Source organism: Cherax quadricarinatus, chromosome 88, assembly GCF_038502225.1.
Source record: "Cherax quadricarinatus isolate ZL_2023a chromosome 88, ASM3850222v1, whole genome shotgun sequence".
Lineage (NCBI taxonomy): Eukaryota > Metazoa > Arthropoda > Malacostraca > Decapoda > Parastacidae > Cherax > Cherax quadricarinatus.
The window spans coordinates 7,383,207-7,402,978 of NC_091379.1; the positions used below are offsets into that span (position 1 = coordinate 7,383,207).

Sequence of the window (19,772 nt, forward strand, 5' to 3'; positions counted from 1 at the left end):
AATAGGTGTATGGTCCAACAGGTAATGCTGCAGACAGCTCCAAACTTTGGAATTAAAACTCCAAATTAAAAGTTGTGGGTCTCAGTATGGTTTAAGAGGAAGATCCTTTGTGAGACCTCTACCCACTCTACCGGAGGTATCCCAGCGAGTGAGCACGTCCCCTGTATATCCCAGTGCTTAACAAGCTAGGGAATAGCATATGAAGGTACAAATAAAAATGGGAACTATGGCTATAGTTTACTTAATAACAAAAAAGGGCTAGAATACAACATCTCCTGATGGAAATTTACACAATATAACAATTGACCTATGAGACTTATTACCAGGGGGAAGGGTAGATGTTATCAGTAACACGGACTAGTACTCACTCTTAATTCACCGACCAGCTGACCCGAGGTTCCCAATGCGTGGTCTACTACACACGCGGCTGTCCAGAGCTCTCGCTCGACGGACCTGTCACCAACAACCTCCTTGCCCCGCTCTTCCCTGGGCTTATATCGTAGTCAAAGTACCCCCCTCCCCAATGTTGTATGTACCACGTGTACGACCTGACGCCTAGGTCTGAGGCGTCAAGAACAAAAGACCTCAGACGTGGGCGTGGCTACAGACGCCTGCCAAGGCAAGGTGTGACCATATAATTGGTCAAATTAGGTCTCCCCAGAGACCTCACAAGCCCAGCTGGACTACATCACACCTTGCCTTCTTACTGAAGGAAGAAAGAAAAGGGAAGGTGGGATGGGGTTGGTTGCTAGTCCCTCAACCATTGCTGCTGGTCCTCTGTTAAGTCTTTAATCTAAAATTGGTATAAATTCGAGTAAGTAAGGTGGTAATGGTACCTTACTGGGATCTACCCTCTTTCTGCACGCCATATTGGATACTCTACTCTTTTAAGATATGACCCCTATGGGTTCATTGTTTCTGTGAATGTAAAAGTAACACACCTCTGAGTTGGACTCATTGCTGCTGTTGGCTGTTAATGATATGGGGTGTGAGTGGCTGCTATTTTGACTGATATACAGCAGCACTGCTGGTGTTATTAATGAACCCTAAGTAGTTAAGTGTGAATATCTTAAGGGGAATAGGGCAAACCTGGGAGGCACCAATAGAGGAGGAGATACACCAGGACATATCAGCAGTTTCTGGGGAAAATTAGTAAGCTGTTAACCTCTTGTTAATTTATTTTCCCTTCTCCAAAATATTAATCCTTTGCTTTTTAAAGAAGAGATGAGCTAGGAACCTTCGTCATTGCATGACTGGAATTAATGTGTGTCATTTGTATTGAGGAGTCATCCTCAACACCACTTACCTTGGGTCTAGTAGTTAGTTCCTCTAGGTGTGAATATTTTTTCACTTTATTTACTTGCAATGTATTATCCTCCTCCAAATGGCTATGAAGGTTGAATTCTACATCTAGTGATTAGTTCAGAATGTATTTTTTTTATTATAGAAGACTTTCTAAGAAGGCTATGTCTTCTTACAAGAAAATGTTTGGTTTATAAAAAGCTTGGTGTATTGGTTTATGAACAACTTGGTGTGCATTGAGGGATTTGGGGGAAATTTGAAGGCAGGGATTAAAAAAAAAAAAGTGGCACTTGTAAGACGGGAGATTTAGGTTCGGTGAGTCTTCGTTATGTGCATATAATGCAGAATGTGTATTCTTTGGGTTACCTGCCATTATTCTTAAAAGTCAAATATGGATGGCTTTAATGATCATACAGTATGTTGCTATTCTTAACCACTGCACTGTGTATATCACTGGAGTACTATTACTAGAACACTAACTCCGATATCAATATTTCATATGAGAAAGGCCCTTTATTAATTTTGCACTTTAGAAGCTCCGTTGTCTGCATGTGGGGGGGGGAATGCTACAGAAGTGGAATATCATGGATGAATCATTGTAGCACACTTGAGATGATGTAAAATACATAAAGCAAAGGTAAATGCATAACCAAAAGACGATATAGCAGCTGCAGATTATGTATACATGTATATATTTTTTTTTCTTATTTCCCGTTTTCTAGTTAGAAGATAGCAATCATTGATTGGGAGCATTTGTCATTTGCTGAAGATTGTCTAAGGAAATTAAATTAAGTTACGAATACCATAAGAAATCTATATATAAAAATTAGCTTTGTTTATTCACATGATCACTGAGTTTTGTAACTAGTTTTGCAAGTGGTTGCAAGGCGATGAAACCTAATGAAACGTTTTGGGAGCAGGTTCCCAGCTGCACACTAGGAGCTTAATTTCATTGGTAATGTGTTGGTAATTTTATTACTTGACTGCAATTACAAATGCAATGAAATAGTGTTACTTTTTTTTTTTTTTTTTTTTTTTTTTTTTTTTTTTTTTTTTTTTTTTAATGCTGGCCATCTCCCACTGAGGCAGGGTGACCTCAAAAAGAAACACTTTCACCATTCACACAATCACTCAAAATTTAAATCACTTTAGTATACAAGATTGTTTTTGGGATTTCCTCAGCACACCATTGTTGACTTCATCAAAAAAATGCTCACTGATGTCCTAATTTTTGTCCTCTAGATTTGGAATTGATTTGCTAAAAGATGTTCTATTAATGCTAATTCACATGCCTTCACTTTAAAGGTAGTGTTGAATGTTTTACTCTTCTTGATGAGTATCTTAATAAATGTACTGCATACTGGTAATATAAACATAACAGGAAGGTTAAAAAAGTTTATTATGCCCTCCTCCCCCACTTCTTTTTCTGGTGTGGTAGGTCAGGCATTTGGAGGTTCAGGAATGTCCCTATTACATATTCGTAAGTGTTTATTAACTATCGACGAAGAAAGGGAGGCGGTAATTTCATGCACTGGCCAGGGAGGTATAACATCTTTTAGGAGTGAAGAAGAGCTGGATGTGAGTGTGGGGGAGGTGCATGAGGCATTATGTAAAATGAAAGGGGGTAAAGCAGCTGGAACTGACAAGATCATGACAAATGTTAAAAGCAGGGGGAGACAGTGTTGGAGTGGTTAGTATTTTTGTTTAATAAACCTAGGTAGTAGGTTAGTAGACAGCAACCACCCAGGGAAGTACTACCGTCCTGCCAGATGACTGTGAAACAGAAACCTGTAACTGTTTTGCATGATGGTAGGATTGCTGGTGTCTTTTTCTGTCTCATAAACACGCTAGATAACAGGGATATCTTGCTACTCCAACTTACACTTTGGTCACACTTCACAGACCTGCACATGCATATATATATACATACATCTAGGTTTTTCTCCTTTTTCTGCATAGCTCTTGTTCTTCTTTATTTCTTCTATTGTCCATGGGGAAGTGGAAAAGAACCTTTCCTCCGTAAGCCATGCGTGTCGTATGAGGCGACTAAAATGCCGGGAGCAATGGGCTAGTAACCCCTTCTCCTGTAGACATTTACTAAAAAATAGAAGAAAAACTTTATAAAACTGGGATGCTTGAATGTGCGTGGATGTAGTGCAGATGACAAACAGATGATTGCTGATGTTATGAATGAAAAGAAGTTGGATGTCCTGGCCCTAAGCGAAACAAAGCTGAAGGGGGTAGGGGAGTTTCGGTGGGGGGAAATAAATGGGATTAAGTCTGGAGTATCTGAGAGAGTTAGAGCAAAGGAAGGGGTAGTAGTAATGTTGAATGATCAGTTATGGAAGGAGAAAAGAGAAGATGAATGTGTAAATGCAAGAATTATGTGGATTAAAGTAAAGGTTGGATGCGAGAAGTGGGTCATAATAAGCGTGTATGCACCTGGAGAAGAGAGGAATGCAGAGGAGAGAGAGAGATTTTGGGAGATGTTAAGTGAATGTATAGGAGCCTTTGAACCAAGTGAGAGAGTAATTGTGGTAGGGGACCTGAATGCTAAAGTAGGAGAAACTTTTAGAGAGGGTGTGGTAGGTAAGTTTGGGGTGCCAGGTGTAAATGATAATGGGAGCCCTTTGATTGAACTTTGTATAGAAAGGGGTTTAGTTATAGGTAATACATATTTTAAGAAAAAGAGGATAAATAAGTATACAAGATATGATGTAGGGCGAAATGACAGTAGTTTGTTGGATTATGTATTGGTAGATAAAAGACTGTTGAGTAGACTTCAGGATGTACATGTTTATAGAGGGGCCACAGATATATCAGATCACTTTCTAGTTGTAGCTACACTGAGAGTAAAAGGTAGATGGGATACAAGGAGAATAGAAGCATCAGGGAAGAGAGAGGTGAAGGTTTATAAACTAAAAGAGGAGGCAGTTAGGGAAAGATATAAACAGCTATTGGAGGATAGATGGGCTAATGAGAGCATAGGCAGTGGGGTCAAAGAGGTATGGGGTAGGTTTAAAAATGTAGTGTTAGTGTTCAGCAGAAGTTTGTGGTTACAGGAAAGTGGGTGCGGGAGGGAAGAGGAGCGATTGGTGGAATGATGATGTAAAGAGAGTAGTAAGGGAGAAAAAGTTAGCATATGAGAAGTTTTTATAAAGTAGAAGTGATGCAAGGAGGGAAGAGTATATGGAGAAAAAGAGAGAAGTTAAGAGAGTGGTGAAGCAATGTAAAAAGAGACCAAATGAGAGAGTGGGTGAGATGTTATCAACAAATTTTGTTGAAAATAAGAAAGTTTTGGAGTGAGATTAACAAGTTAAGGAAGCCTAGAGAACAAATGGATTTGTCAGTTAAAAATAGGAGAGGAGAGTTATTAAATGGCGAGTTAGAGGTATTGGGAAGATGGAGGGAATATTTTGAGGAATTGTTAAATGTTGATGAAGATAGGGAAGCTGTGATTTCGTGTATAGGGCAAGGAGGAATAACGTCTTGTAGGAGTGAGGAAGAGCCATTTGTGAGTGTGAGGGAAGTTCATGAGGCAGTAGGTAAAATGAAAGGGGGTAAGGCAGCCGGGATTGATGGGATAAAGATAGAAATGTTAAAAGCAGGTGGGGATATAGTTTTGGAGTGGTTGGTGCAATTATTTAATAAATGTATGGATGAGGGTAAGGCACCTAGAGATTGGCAGAGAGCATGCATAGTTCCTTTGTATAAAGGCAACGGGGACAAAAGAGAATGCAAAAATTATAGGGGGATAAGTCTGTTGAGTATACCTGGTAAAGTGTACGGTAGAGTTATTATCGAAAGAATTAAGAGTAAGACGGAGAATAGGATAGCAGATGAACAAGGAGGCTTTAGGAAAGGTAGAGGGTGTGTGGACCAGGTGTTTACAGTGAAACATGTAAGTGAACAGTATTTAGATAAGGCTAAAGAGGTCTTTGTGGCATTTATGGATTTGGAAAAGGCGTATGACAGGGTGGATAGGGGGGCAATGTGGCAGATGTTGCAGGTGTATGGTGTAGGAGGTAGGTTACTGAAAGCAGTGAAGAGTTTTTACGAGGATAGTGAGGCTCAAGTTAGTGTATGTAGGAAAGAGGGAAATTGTTTCCCAGTAAAAGTAGGCCTTAGACAAGGATGTGTGATGTCACCGTGGTTGTTTAATATATTTATAGATGGGGTTGTAAGAGAAGTAAATGCGAGGGTCTTGGCAAGAGGCGTGGAGTTAAAAGATAAAGAATCACACATAAAGTGGGAGTTGTCACAGTTGCTCTTTGCTGATGACACTGTGCTCTTGGGGGATTCTGAAGAGAAGTTGCAGAGATTGGTGGATGAATTTGGTAGGGTGTGCAAAAGAAGAAAATTAAAAGTGAATACAGGAAAGAGTAAGGTTGAGGATAACAAAAAGATAGGTGATGAAAGATTGGATATCAGATTGGAGGGAGAGAGTATGGAGGAGGTGAATGTATTCAGATATTTGGGAGTGGACGTGTCAGCGGATGGGTCTATGAAAGATGAGGTGAATCATAGAATTGTTGAGGGGAAAAGGGTGAGTGGTGCACTTCAGAGTCTGTGGAGACAAAGAACTTTGTCCTTGGAGGCAAAGAGGGGAATGTATGCGAGTATAGTTTTACCAACGCTCTTATATGGGTGTGAAACATGGGTGATGAATGTTGCAGTGAGGAGAAGGCTGGAGGCAGTGGAGATGTCATGTCTGAGGGCAATGTGTGGTGTGAATATAATGCAGAGAATTCGTAGTTTGGAAGTTAAGAGGAGGTGCGGGATTACCAAAACTGTTGTCCAGAGGGCTGAGGAAGGGTTGTTGAGGTGGTTCGGACATGTAGAGAGAATGGAGCGAAACAGAGTGACTTCAAGAGTGTATCAGTCTGTAGTGGAAGGAAGGCGGGGTAGGGGTTGGCCTAGGAAAGGTTGGAGGGAGGGGGTAAAGGAGGTTTTGTGTGCGAGGGGCTTGGACTTCCAGCAGGCATGCGTGAGCGTGTTTGATAGGAGTGAATGGAGACTAATGGTTTTTAATACTTAACGTGCTGTTGGAGTGTGAGCAAAGTAACATTTATGAAGGGGTTCAGGGAAACCGGCAGGCCGGACTTGAGTCCTGGAGATGGGAAGTACAGTGCCTGCACTCTGAAGGAGGGGTGTTAATGTTGCAGTTTAAAAACTAGTGTAAAGCACCCTTCTGGCAAGACAGTGATGGAGTGAATGATGATGAAAGTTTTTCTTTTTCGGGCCACCCTGCCTTGGTGGGAATCGGCCAGTGTGATAATAAAATAAAAAAAAATATATACTTCTAAATTGTTGTATTCTGGGGACCTCTGCAAAAACAGTGATTATGTGTGAGTGAGGTGAAAGCGTTGAATAATGATGAAAGTATTTTCTTTTTGGGGATTTTTTCTTTTTTGGGTCACCCTACCTCGGTTGGAGATGGGCTACTAAATTAATAGGTGCATACTTTCATCTGAGATCTACATGGGCCATTTGTTTGTGTAGGTATTTTTAGGTTGTCCTTCAACTTGGGTATTTTAATCTTCAGAAATGTGGGTGAAGCCATGGTGAGCAAAGGCTATGCTACAGTTATCAGATACAGACAAGACGATGATCAGCGTGCCAGTTGTTATGATGATTTGCTGTCTGCAGAAGCCAAAGCTATTAAGTCAGCAAAGGGTCTGCACAACAAAAAGGAGACACCCATTCACAGAGTTGCCGACATCTCTAGTGTAAGTGTGCTTTATTAAACAAGTTCAGTTTGATACACTATCTTTATTAGATGTCTTGTATGTTAAAATGCAGAAATTCCAGAAAATTTGATAACTTGAAGTGGTTTGTCATACTGTGAATAGTCCTCAGGTTACACTTAACTCTTCTCAGTGGACCCCGTGAATTCGTGGTTCCGAATTTGTGACTTCAGTGATTTACAGATTTTTCTTTAGACCCTAACTAATAATTGTTCACAGAAATCCCCGCAAATACGCGGAAATTTTTTTTTGTTTTTTTGCTCTTTGTGGCTGTATATAATTTATGCATTTTAATGCTAAAGATTAAGAAAAATATAGTTTATATATTTACTGTACATATGCCAGAGACAACGGGCCTGCATGAATTACAGTACATCAGTACATATGGGGGTAACATCGGTGTTTTACATTCTAGCACTATGGGGAGACACAACAGTATAGTACTGTGTAGTGGTTTATTTTTTTTTTTTTTTAAGGGTGGTGTATGAAGCTGTTTGAAATTTAATTGAAGTGTTTTGGGGATATATTTAGGGTTTAACCTATAAAAATAGGCATTTATAAGCATTTTTCTTAACCGCATCCAGAATTCGAGGCTTTTCCAAATTTGTGGGTGGTCTTGGAACGTAACCCCCGCAGATTTGGGGGGACTACTGTATGTTGTCAGTTTGGTTTCATTTAGATTATGCTGCACAGTTTGTCACCATAATACAAAATGGACATAAATTTACTAGAAAACATAAAGAGGAGGATGACAAAGTTGATCTCTTGTATCAGAAATCTTTCCCATGAGCATAGACTGAGGGCAATGAATCTGCACTCTCTAGAAAGGCATAGAATTGGGAAGAATATGATTGAGGTTTATAAATGGAAAATGGGAATAAATTAAGGGAATGTAAGTAACATGCTAAAAAGTTCTAGCCAAAACAGGACTCGCAGCAATGGGTTCAAGTTGGCAAAATTTAAATTTAGAAAGTACTGTATATAGGAAAATATTGCTTTGGTAGTTGTGGATGAGTGGAACAAACTCCTGAGTGATCATTGAAGCTACTCAGGAGCTTGTTAGACAATTACATGAGTAGGTGAGTTGAACTTACCTAGCATGTGCCAATAGGCCTACTGCAATGCTCCTCATGTTCTTATGAATTCCATGGTTAATTTTGTCTTGAAGCACAATAATTAAGCTGTGGATCCATTTTGCTAATAAACACAATGAGCGCATGTTCAAACTTCTTTACCGGTTGGAGTCAAGAGTTACCAAAGTTGATCTTCATTTTAATATTGGCTATTTTTTCCTATGCTTGTTACCTTGGTAAAGCTATATTCAGGAATCTTTCCTTATTTCAGGATGTTGGAAAAGCCAAGGGCTTCCTACCCTTCCTCCAACGTGCTGGTCGTACTGAAGCAGTGGTAGAGTTTGTGGCGTCAGGTTCACGTGTCCGTCTGTTTATACCCAGGGAGACTTGTCTCATCACATTCCTACTGGCAGGCATCAGCTGTCCCAGAGCTACACGACCAGCTCCTGGAGGTGTTGGTGGCACTCTTCCTGGTGAATCTTATGGTGAAGAGGCTCTCGCATTGACCAAGAATCTTGTGTTGCAGCGAGAGGTTGAGATTGAGGCAAGTTATCTGAAGTTACTTCATGTAAAAAGTGTATAATTTCACATTTGTAATTATTACAGGAAGAATACTTGTATATCTATATTGTGGTTAATTTGGATTACTAGATTTTTTTCTTTTTTGTTATAGAAACTTTATGCATGTATACCTGTGCAGGCACAAACATGTACACTCCATACATAATTTTAAGAGCAGGTATGATACAGCCCATAAGGCTGAGGGAATAAATCTGAAGAGTGGCAAGTTAAGCAGGGACCAGGATTTGAAAATTTACCCCTGCAGCCACAAATAGGTGAGTGCTCTTATTCACTCATCCTCTTACAATACAAAAAAAGAAACCCTAGTATTTTGAGGAAATTAATGTGATCTCTACTAATTGCTAGACAGGGAACATTGAATGTAGTTCTTGAAGATTGAAAGATGTCTCCAACTCTTTGCAGTATGTAGGTAGTAGGTTTGTCAACAGTAATCATCCAGGAAGGTACAAAAAACCTGTCATGCGAGTGACATGAAAGTCTGTTAACGTTTTTTGCACTCGGTATTTATGGCCTGGTGTACCTCATGGAAATATAAGGTGTCTGCTAAGTCTTAAAAGCTTCTACTTATTCAGTATACTTTTCTTCATTTCCCTTTATATTTCTTAACCCTTTCTCTGTGTCCCACTTAGATCCACATTATTGATGCTAGTGTCACTCGTGTAGATCGCATTTCAGCACGGCATCCTCCAATACGCTGTAACCAGTAAATTTTGGCTTAGACATAAGAGAATGGAACTGTGTATTGAATATGCACAGTATGAAGCAGTAAAGTGTCATGCAGTGTATAATGGGAAAAGCAAACCTTTGACCTTGTGTTTTGTTTAAAATAGTGACTGAAGTATTTTCTTGGTATCAGATGATAGTATGGAAGACATTGAAATAGAGATTTTAGTCACTCTGACTGGAAATTGCTTGAAATAGGGCTCAAAGTAATGTTCATATTCTATTTTTGACAATTTTATTAAAAGGTAGAACCCCCCCTCCACCCCCAAACAGTCTATTTTATGGGTTTTTACTGGGTCTGCTTCAATTATTGGCATTCAAGCTCATGAAACTCAAAATGCTTTGACAAACGTTTGGTGACAAGGCACTGGATCAGTGTTTTGAATGGTTTTCTTAATTCAATGCAGGGTGAACTTCGGTTAAGGATGATGAATGCTCTGGTTGTCTTGCGTCAAAAACAGGTGCCAACATTGAAAAAGTGAGGGAGACTATTTGCGAAGGTCGTTGTCAGAATACCCAGGACATTACAAGTTCTGTGGGAATTTCTTATTGGTCATGTCAGAGTATTTCGATGGAAATCTTCAATATGAGGAGAATGGCTGTGATTTCGTTCTCTTCCCAAAAAATAATAAAAACCACACTGTGGGCAGTGTTTTAACGACATTGAGATTCAAGCAGAATCACAGGCCATGCTAGACTCTTAACAGAGTTCCTGAAATGTTTTGAAAAGTTGTATAAGTACTCTCTCCTAGAGAGAGTACTTATACAACTTCGTTCCTATCAATAGATACCCTAAGACAGCCAATAAAACTATAAAAAATAACACCTCAGAATTACTATTTTAAACCAAATACAAGGTTAAAGTTTGCCTTTTCCATCATGCACAGCAAGGGACAAGATTTATTTTATATTACACACACTACACTGATCCATTCATGCCTAGGCCAAAATTTACTGCTTGCAACATATTGGAGGGTACTGTGCTTAAAACTGGTGTCTTTGTCTTGTGGTGTATACACAGACTGATTTTATATTTTTATTTTAGGTTGACTCCATGGACAAAGGTGGAAACTTCATTGGCTGGCTTCATGTAGAAAACAAGAACCTTTCTGTTCTTCTTGTTGAAGAAGGCCTCAGCTCAGTTCACTTCACAGCTGAATCGTCTAAGTTTTATCATTTGCTCACTGCGGCACAAGACTCTGCGAAAGCGAAGAAACTTAATATTTGGGCAAACTTTGTTGAGGAAGAAAAAGAGGACAAGGTTAATACGTTTGTTAATTTTGTACTGCATTTTTTTTTGTTTTTTACCTCAACCACTAGTTCCCACCAACACTGGGTGACCCAAAAGAAAAGGAAACTTATTCACTATCATTCATTCAATCGTGTCTTGCCAGAAGTGTATCGAAGTCAAAATTCAGATGACCCTCAGATTGTAACATCCTTGCTCTTCCCTAGTTCAGTGCCCTTCTCTCCTCCAGGACTCAGGTTGGCTAACCAGTTTCCCTGATTTCTTTCATAAGTTATCCTGCTCACACTCAATTAACAAAAAAAAAAAAAAAAAAAAAAATCTTAGCAAAGTGGATGAGCCAAAAAAGAAAACATTTTTAACTTGTGTAGGACATATGAAATCTAGTATAGGCACTAGGCATTCCACTCGTTACTCACTTCTGGTTAACTAGTTACCATAAATGTGCTTATAAATGTTACTATACACTGACAGCACATTAAATTCCAATAAAAAGTGTCCACTCAGATCTGGCACACACACAACATACCTTTCAAAAGTTTTGTACTTGCCAGTGTGATAGATTATAAGAACATAAGAAAGGAGGAACACTGCAGCAGGCCTGTTGGCCCATACTAGGCAATTTATCCCACTAACAAAACATTTGCCCAACCCAATTTTCAATGCTACTCAAGAAATAAGCTCTCATGTGCAAGTCCCACTCAAATCCAACCCCTCCCACTCATGTACTTATCCAACCTATATTTGAAACTACCCAAAGTCCTAGCCTCAATAACCCAACTAGGTAGACTGCTCCACTCAACACCTTATTTCCAAACCAATACTTTACTATGTCCTTTCTAAATCTAAACTTATCTAATTTAAATCCATTACTGCAGGTTCTCTCTTGGAGAGATATCCTCAAGACCTTATTAATATCCCCTTTATTAATACCTATCTTCCACTTATACACTTCGATCAGGTCTCCCCTCATTCTTCGTCTAACAAGTGAATGTAACTTAAGAGTCTTCAATCTTTCTTCATAAGGAAGATTTCTAATGCTATGCATTAATTTAGTCATCCTACGCTGAATGTTTTCTAACTTAATTCATTCTTTAATTGTTTATGCACAGGTTCAAGATATGGTAAAGTTTTAAATTTGTTGTAGGCTGAGGAAACTGTAAGCGAGCGCAAAGTAGACTACAAGCCCATGATGATTGCTACAGTGACCCGGGAAGGTGTCTTGTATGGTCAGTATTGCTCTGAGGGACCCGCCCTTGAACAAATGATGGATAACCTTCGAACAGAATTTGAAAGCAAGCCACCACTTGGAGGAGCCTATAGTCCCAAACGAGGTAAAGTTACTGATGCACTTGCATTGAATTTATGGGGAAAATGCTAATTATTTTGATCATGAATAATCATTCTTCTGGAAAAATGCAAAACAGCTCATCTTGCAAGTATTCATTTTAAGATGAAATTATTGTAGATGGATTTTTAAAGAAGTTTAAGAGTACCTTGTGTAAATAGTAATTGGGTCATTTGTTGTAAGCAGCAGCAGAGAATTGGCATAAACTTATTTTTGAGAGACTGATATGAGCTTTTTCTTTGTCATATTAGTGTTTTTGTTAGACATTTTTTAAAACCATACATGCATGAAATTGGCTAAAATTACATAATATTGATTTTTAGATATGCATGTAGCACAAGGAACTGCATTAAAAATACAAATAAAAATTTATGCATTCATAATTACATCAACATTTATTCTTATGGTATGCAATAAATAATCGAAATTGTTGCTTGCCAGAAGTGTGCAGAAATCAGTTTGACACTGTACCACTATGTTCCTGCCCCTCTTTCACAGTGGAGGCAGTATACCTCCACCCTAGGACAAGTCTGGCTAATTTCCGTTGCCCTGGATTCCCTCATAAAGTTTAGTTTACCTTGCTCTCACTCCAGCAGCAAGTCAGGCTATAAAAACCGCTTGGTTGCCATTCACTCCGATATAACGTACACAAGCCTGCTAGATGTTGAGGCCCCATGCACTCGAAACATCCTTTACCCCTACCTCCAGCCTATCCTAGTTTGACCCCTACCCCTCTTTCCTCCATATTTCTAATGCCCAAATTGCCTTGTACCTTTGTTGATGCCACTCCATTTTCTAATTTCTGAATTCTGAATGTGAAATTCACACCACAAATTGCTTTCGAACATGACGTCTTCACTGCCTTCAGTCTCCTCACTGCAGTGTTTAAAGCCCATGCCTCGCATCCATATGGTACCACTGTACTCTTGTACATTTCGTCTTTTTACCTTCAGATAAACTCTGCTGAGATACCTCAACACTGCTTGCCTTTTTCCCCTAGTTTATTCTGTGGTTCACCTCATCTTTTGCAGGTCCATCTGCATACATTTCCACTCCAAAATATCCAAATTTTATTTGTTTATATTTTATTATTTTGCAAAATATTTAAACATTTTCTCTGCATTATGACAGGTGATCTGTGTGCTGCTCAGTTCACAGATGGTCTCTGGTATCGTGCTAAGGTTGAAAAGGTTGCTGGAAGTAACGTATCTGTACGTTATATTGACTATGGCAATAGAGAAGTTACTCAGTCTCTAAAATGTGCATCACTTCCTGGCAGTTTTTCATCTGCACCTCCCTATGCACATGAACTACACTTAGCCCTAGTGAAGTTCAGCAAAGATGTGAGTTTGTTTGTTTTACAGTACAGTGGACCCCCGACTTGCGATATTAATTCGTTCCAGAAGGCTGTTTGGGTGCCGTTACCGAACGAATTTGCTCCCATAAGGAATATTGTAAATTAGATTAGCCCGTTTCAGACCCCAAAAAATACTCATAAAAAGCGCTTTCAAAAATACACTTGCATAATTGCTTGAGTTGCGAGCTGATCGTAAGTTGGGGGTCCACTGTATTTTGTTAGTATGGTTAACTTTTTTAATTTGTATTTCATAATGGAGCCTCTACCATCCATTCTTGGTTTATTGAGGAATGTTTATATTGGAAGCTAACCTAGGTTTCTCTCCTGACCCTAGTGCCATGTAATATATAATGCTCAACAGTAAATTTATATAAGGAATAAAAACAAGTAAAACTAGCTTGCTATTTTTCATGAGATTTGACACGAGGCACACACAATACATCACTGAGGAGGAAGAGACTGGAACACTGCATTAATGGTACTTTCAGTGATACTTTGAATGATCCTTAATCCTATTCAGTATGAATAATGAGAGGGAAGATAAGGTCAGTGATCACATTTTAGTCCTAAAACATCCAGGCTTGAAATACTGCTATCAGTCTTTTCATTTGTGGCCACAGCTATTACAGGTGCAGGTGTGCTGATTGGATTCCTTGATGCAAGACTTGGTGATTGAGAGGGTGTGGGAATTTTCTTGAAATAGTGACTGATTTGTGATTTTTGTGGCATGTTGATTGAGATACCAGTAAGTTTCCATTCATGATCTTGTTAAAGTTGTAATCAGTTGCTGGATGATGAAACTTGCAGAACCATGATAGCAAGGACAAGGTTTATGGTAAAAGGTGATGCACAAGATTGTAGGTGTGTTGTAAGAGTAAGATGAATACTCTAGGGTAATCGTAAATAACTTTTGGAATATTGTACTTTGCTTTTATTGTATGGAAATTTTATAACTTATAATTTGATTGTGCTGTTGAATCCTCTGGTAGACAGCCGTGAAAGTAAAAGTTTCAAAGCAGGTTTATAACTTTTAAATACTTTTTCTTTGGTTATCTTTATTTCTGAGGTGACAGCTTCCTGAATTCTTCCCTGACATTTGAAGACTATTCCAGTTTTTCTTGGAGTACCTAAAATGGGAAAGAATTTTGCATAGTGGTTTGGTTATTATAAAAGTGTTGCCACATGCTTGTACTAGAAATGGGAATCTGGAAAGAAATGATTTGGCAGTGAAGTAGATGGCCTGCCTTTTAATAATTTAATAAAACAAAGTACATGTATGAATTTCTTTTTAGAGAGCTGGATTAGTGCTTGATTTTATTACATTATTATTACAATAGCTTGAGGGTAATGGAAGTGTTTTTAACAAGTAATAAAAAGCAGTTCTTCCTTTTTTCAGGATGACTATGTTGATGATGCATTGCAATTACTAATGGGTGAAGTAATGGAGCGAGAGGTTCTGGTCAACAGAGAATACCGTAATGGTGGTTTCGATTTTGTGACCATCCAGCGAGCAGACACTAAAGCTGACGTAGCTCGCACACTGCTCTCCCAAGGTTTGCTGTTGCTTGATGAACGCAAAGACAAGAGATTGCAGTCTCTGGTAAGTTAAAAATCCATGTTCATTGAAGTTATTGCAGGCATAACATTGCCAGTAATCAAGTTGGGGAATTGTGGAATAGACAAAAAATCCCCCCCATCCCCCTCAACAAGTCGGCCGTCTCCCACCGAGGCAGGGTGACCCAAAAAAGAAAGAAAATCCCCAAAAAGAAAATACTTTCATCATCATTCAACACTTTCACCACACTCGCACATTATCACTGTTTTTGCAGAGGTGCTCAGAATACAACAGTTTAGAAGCATACACATATAAAGATACACAACATATCCCTCCAAACTGCCAATATCCCAAACCCCTCCTTTAGAGTGCAGGCATTGTACTTCCCATTTCCAGGACTCAAGTCCGGCTATATAAAAATAACCGGTTTCCCTGAATCCCTTCACTAAATGTTACCCTGCTCACACTCCAACAGATTGTCAGGTCCCAAGTACCATTCGTCTCCATTCACTCCTATCGAACACGCTCATGCACGCCTGCTGGAAGTCCAAGCCCCTCGCCCACAAAACCTCCCTTACACCTTCCTTCCAACCTTTTCGAGGACGACCCCTATCCCGCCTTCCTTCCCCTACAGATTTATACGCTCTCCATGTCATTCTACTTTGATCCATTCTCTCTAAATGACCAAACCACCTCAACAACCCCTCTTCTGCCCTCTGACTAATACTTTTATTAACTCCACACCTTCTCCTAATTTCCACACTCCGAATTTTCTGCATAATATTTACACCACACATTGCCCTTAGACAGGATATCTCCACTGCCATATGTAGTACCATATTTTTATATGGATTGGGTGTATTAATTAAAATGTAGAAATACATTTGACATCTGACTTGCTAATGTCTGAACCGAAATAATTTTCAGGTGAGTGAATACCGCAGTGCCCAGGAAGAAGCAAAAAGGAAACACTTGAGCATATGGCAGTATGGTGATGTTACTGACGATGATGCCCACGAGTTTGGTATGGAACGGTAAAGAGCGCTGCAGTCTGCACATTTTTTAATGCAGACTTAAATATAATAAAAAAAAAAAAAGTGGTGACTGAAGTTTTAAGATAACGTTACATGGGGAAACTACTGTAATACAAAACATTGGTGATAGTGGACACACTTATATACTTTGGTATATAGAAATTTAGGCGATATGAACAATGCACTTAATTTTCACCATTAATGCTCCTAGATGTGCGAAACTTGCCTCACAAAATACTTGCCAATATTGCCTATTGGTGAAGGTTATCATCAGTGTTCTCTGTTGCCATGGTCACTTGTGTATTTGTAGCATACCTATTTTTCACTGAAAGGCAATTTGTGTACACTGTCTTCAGTTGAATGCGACTGCCAGAGCCGTTTGGTATTTATTTTAACGACATTTATGTTTTAAGTGTTTGTGCATAAAACCATGTTAATTTTCATTGGCTATTGGATTTTTTCTCTTTTTGAGGTGTTTCCTCAAGGTGTGTCAGTCCACTAGCTTTCTAAGTTTGCTTGGTGTCTACTCAACCTCAGCCCCTAAACTCTGGTAGTGAACGATTTGGCTGAAGGTGTGGTGTAACGAATGTAAATGATCTTTTTTGGCATCTGTTGCATCTTGCATACAAAGGTTGTTTCTAAATCCTAAGTATTTATGAATGGCTAAGCTCTCCAACTAGTGGAGATTAATCTTTGAAATTTTTATTTATATTTTATACTTCGTAATTTTTTTTTAAGCATGTATGCGGCCTGCACTTTATAAAAATTTATACGTGCCGAATAAAGCATTGTAGATGCTATTTTTAGCATCTGGAAGACGATTTTAGTTAATTTAACTAACACTGTTGTAATTAGTATATTTCGCAGAGATTATATGCAGATTAATGGGTACCAATATTCTTCTATATTTGAAGATGTACATATGAAAGTTATAACTAGAGTATTACATCCATTGACATAATCATGTCTACAGTTTGTCATTGTCCAGTGACTTCTACACCACTTTTATATAATTCACAAAGTTTATTTTTTGAAATTGTTGTTATTTAAATCCAGTTGTTTTAAGGGTAGAAGGAAGGGACACCATGGGTGAATTTTTTGAAATTAATATAAATGTCTTATACTGTATTAAGTGCCTTTTATTCTGACAATTTTTCCATTATGAATTATATTTAGAATGATGCTTAATTAATTTTATTTGTTTTGCATAGGTACAAAAATGTAGTTAGATTTCCATTAGTACTTAACTACATTTATCTTTGCTAAAGTTTGACATTAGGGACATCATTTGCATGTTTGAGATTCACTGGAAGATAGGAATAGCTACCATATTTAATATTCAACTTGCTTGACATGAACCATGCATGTAAACTGTTCTTTCTTTCAACACACCGGCCGTATCCCACCAAGGCAGGGTGGCCCAAAAAGAAAAACAAAAGTATGTAAACTCTTATGGTTTAAAATTAATATGGAACCCATTAATCAATTATATAAATAAATATGAAGCAAGGGGATGGGTTTGATATGCTTTAGAAAATCCTAGTATTTATAAAGGGATCTAGGAGTGCACCTTTTATATGGAATTACAAACTTTTTTTTTTTTTTTTCAACAAGTCGGCGGTCTCCCACAGAGGCAGGGTGACCCAAAAAAGAAAGAAAATCCCCAAAAAGAAAATACTTGCATCATCATTCAACACTTTCACCACACTCGCACATTATCACTGTTTTTGCAGAGGTGCTCAGAATACAACAGTTTAGAAGCATATACATATAAAGATACACAACATATCCCTCCAAACTGCCAATATCCCAAACCCCTCCTTTAAAGTGCAGGCATTGTACTTCCCATTTCCAGGACTCAAGTCCGACTATATGAAAATAACCGGTTTCCCTGAATCCCTTCACTAAATATTACCCTGCTCACACTCCAACAGATAGTCAGGTCCCAAGTACCATTCGTCTCCATTCACTCCTACCTAACATGCTCACGCACGCTTGCTGGAAGTCCAAGCCCCTTGCCCACAAAACCTCCTTTACCCCCTCTCTCCAACCCTTTCGAGGACGACCCCTACCCCGCCTTCCTTCCCCTATAGATTTATATGCTTTCCATGTCATTCTACTTTGATCCATTCTCTCTAAATGACCAAACCACCTCAACAACCCCTCTTCTGCCCTCTGACTAATACTTTTATTAACTCCACACCTTTTCCTAATTTCCACACTCCGAATTTTCTGCATAATATTTACACCACACATTGCCCTTAAACAGGACATCTCCACTGCCTCCAACCGTCTCCTTGCTGCTGCATTTACCACCCAAGCTTCACACCCATATAAGAGTGTTGGTACTACTATACTTTCATACATTCCCTTCTTTGCCTCCATAGATAACGTTTTTTGACTCCACATATACCTCAACGCACCACTCGCCTTTTTTCCCTCATCAATTCTATGATTAACCTCATCCTTCATAAATCCATCCGCCGACACGTCAACTCCCAAGTATCTGAAAACATTCACTTCTTCCATACTCCTCCTCCCCAATTTGATATACAATTTTTCTTTATCTAAATCATTTGACACCCTCATCACCTTAATCTTTTGTATGTTCACTTTCAACTTTCTACCTTTACACACATTCCCAAACTCGTCCACTAACCTTTGCAATTTTTCTTTAGAATCTCCCATAAGCACAGTATCAACAAAAAGTAACTGTCAATTCCCATTTTGAATTTGATTCCCCATAATTTAATCCCACCCCTCTCCCGAACACCCTAGCATTTACTTCTTTTACAACCCATCTATAAATATATTAAACAACCATGGTGACATTACACATCCCTGTCTAAGACCTACTTTTACCGGGAAGTATTCTCCCTCTCTTCTACACACCCTAACCTGAGCCTCACTTTTTTTTTTTTTTTTTTTTTTTTTTTTTTTTTTTTTTTTTTTTTTCAACAAGTCGGCCGTCTCCCACCGAGGCAGGGTGACCCAAAAAAGAAAGAAAATCCCCAAAAAGAAAATACTTTCATCATCATTCAACACTTTCACCACACTCGCACATTATCACTGTTTTTGCAGAGGTGCTCAGAATACAACAGTCTAGAAGCATACACATATAAAGATACACAACATATCCCTCCAAACTGCCAATATCCCAAACCCCTCCTTTAAAGTGCAGGCATTGTACTTCCCATTTCCAGGACTCAAGTCCGACTATATGAAAATAACCGGTTTCCCTGAATCCCTTCACTAAATATTACCCTGCTCACACTCCAACAGATCGTCAGGTCCCAAGTACCATTCGTCTCCATTCACTCCTATCTAACACGCTCACGCACGCTTGCTGGAAGTCCAAGCCCCTTACCCACAAAACCTCCTTTACCCCCTCTCTCCAACCCTTTCGAGGACGACCCCTACCCCGCCTTCCTTCCCCTATAGATTTATATGCTTTCCATGTCATTCTACTTTGATCCATTCTCACTATACTCATAAAAACTCTTAACAGCATTTAGTAACTTACCACCTATTCTATATACTTGCAACATCTGCCACATTGCTCCCCTATCCACTCTATCATATGCCTTTTCTAAATCCATAAATGCAATAAAAATTTCCCTACCTTTATCTAAATACTGTTCACATATATGCTTCAATGTAAACACTTTATCTACACATCCCCTACCCACTCTGAAGCCTCCCTGCTCATCCGCAATCCTACATTCTGTCTTGCCTCTAATTCTTTCAATTATAACCCTACCGTATACTTTTCCTGGTATACTCAGTAAACTTGTTCCTCTATAAT

General features: G+C 38.8%; 2 protein-coding genes across 2 annotated transcripts in view; one reads left to right on the forward strand and one right to left on the reverse strand.

Moving 5' to 3' along the window:
- The window catches only part of LOC128698501 (staphylococcal nuclease domain-containing protein 1), a 36,011-nt gene extending 18,534 nt beyond the window's left edge, over nt 1-17,477 (forward strand). Inside the window, exons 10-16 of the mRNA XM_053790744.2 lie at nt 6,848-7,031; nt 8,394-8,666; nt 10,473-10,688; nt 11,821-12,007; nt 13,153-13,364; nt 14,775-14,978; nt 15,861-17,477. Coding sequence (XP_053646719.1) covers nt 6,848-7,031; nt 8,394-8,666; nt 10,473-10,688; nt 11,821-12,007; nt 13,153-13,364; nt 14,775-14,978; nt 15,861-15,971 — 1,387 coding nt within the window. The 3' untranslated portion in view covers nt 15,972-17,477. The remainder of the gene's footprint in view (nt 1-6,847; nt 7,032-8,393; nt 8,667-10,472; nt 10,689-11,820; nt 12,008-13,152; nt 13,365-14,774; nt 14,979-15,860) is intronic.
- Ttc1 (Tetratricopeptide repeat domain 1) overlaps nt 14,287-19,772 on the reverse strand; it is a 34,354-nt gene continuing 28,868 nt past the window's right edge. The window contains exon 8 of the mRNA XM_053790740.2: nt 14,287-14,505. Within this exon, the coding sequence (XP_053646715.1) occupies nt 14,505 (1 nt within the window). The 3' untranslated portion in view covers nt 14,287-14,504. The remainder of the gene's footprint in view (nt 14,506-19,772) is intronic.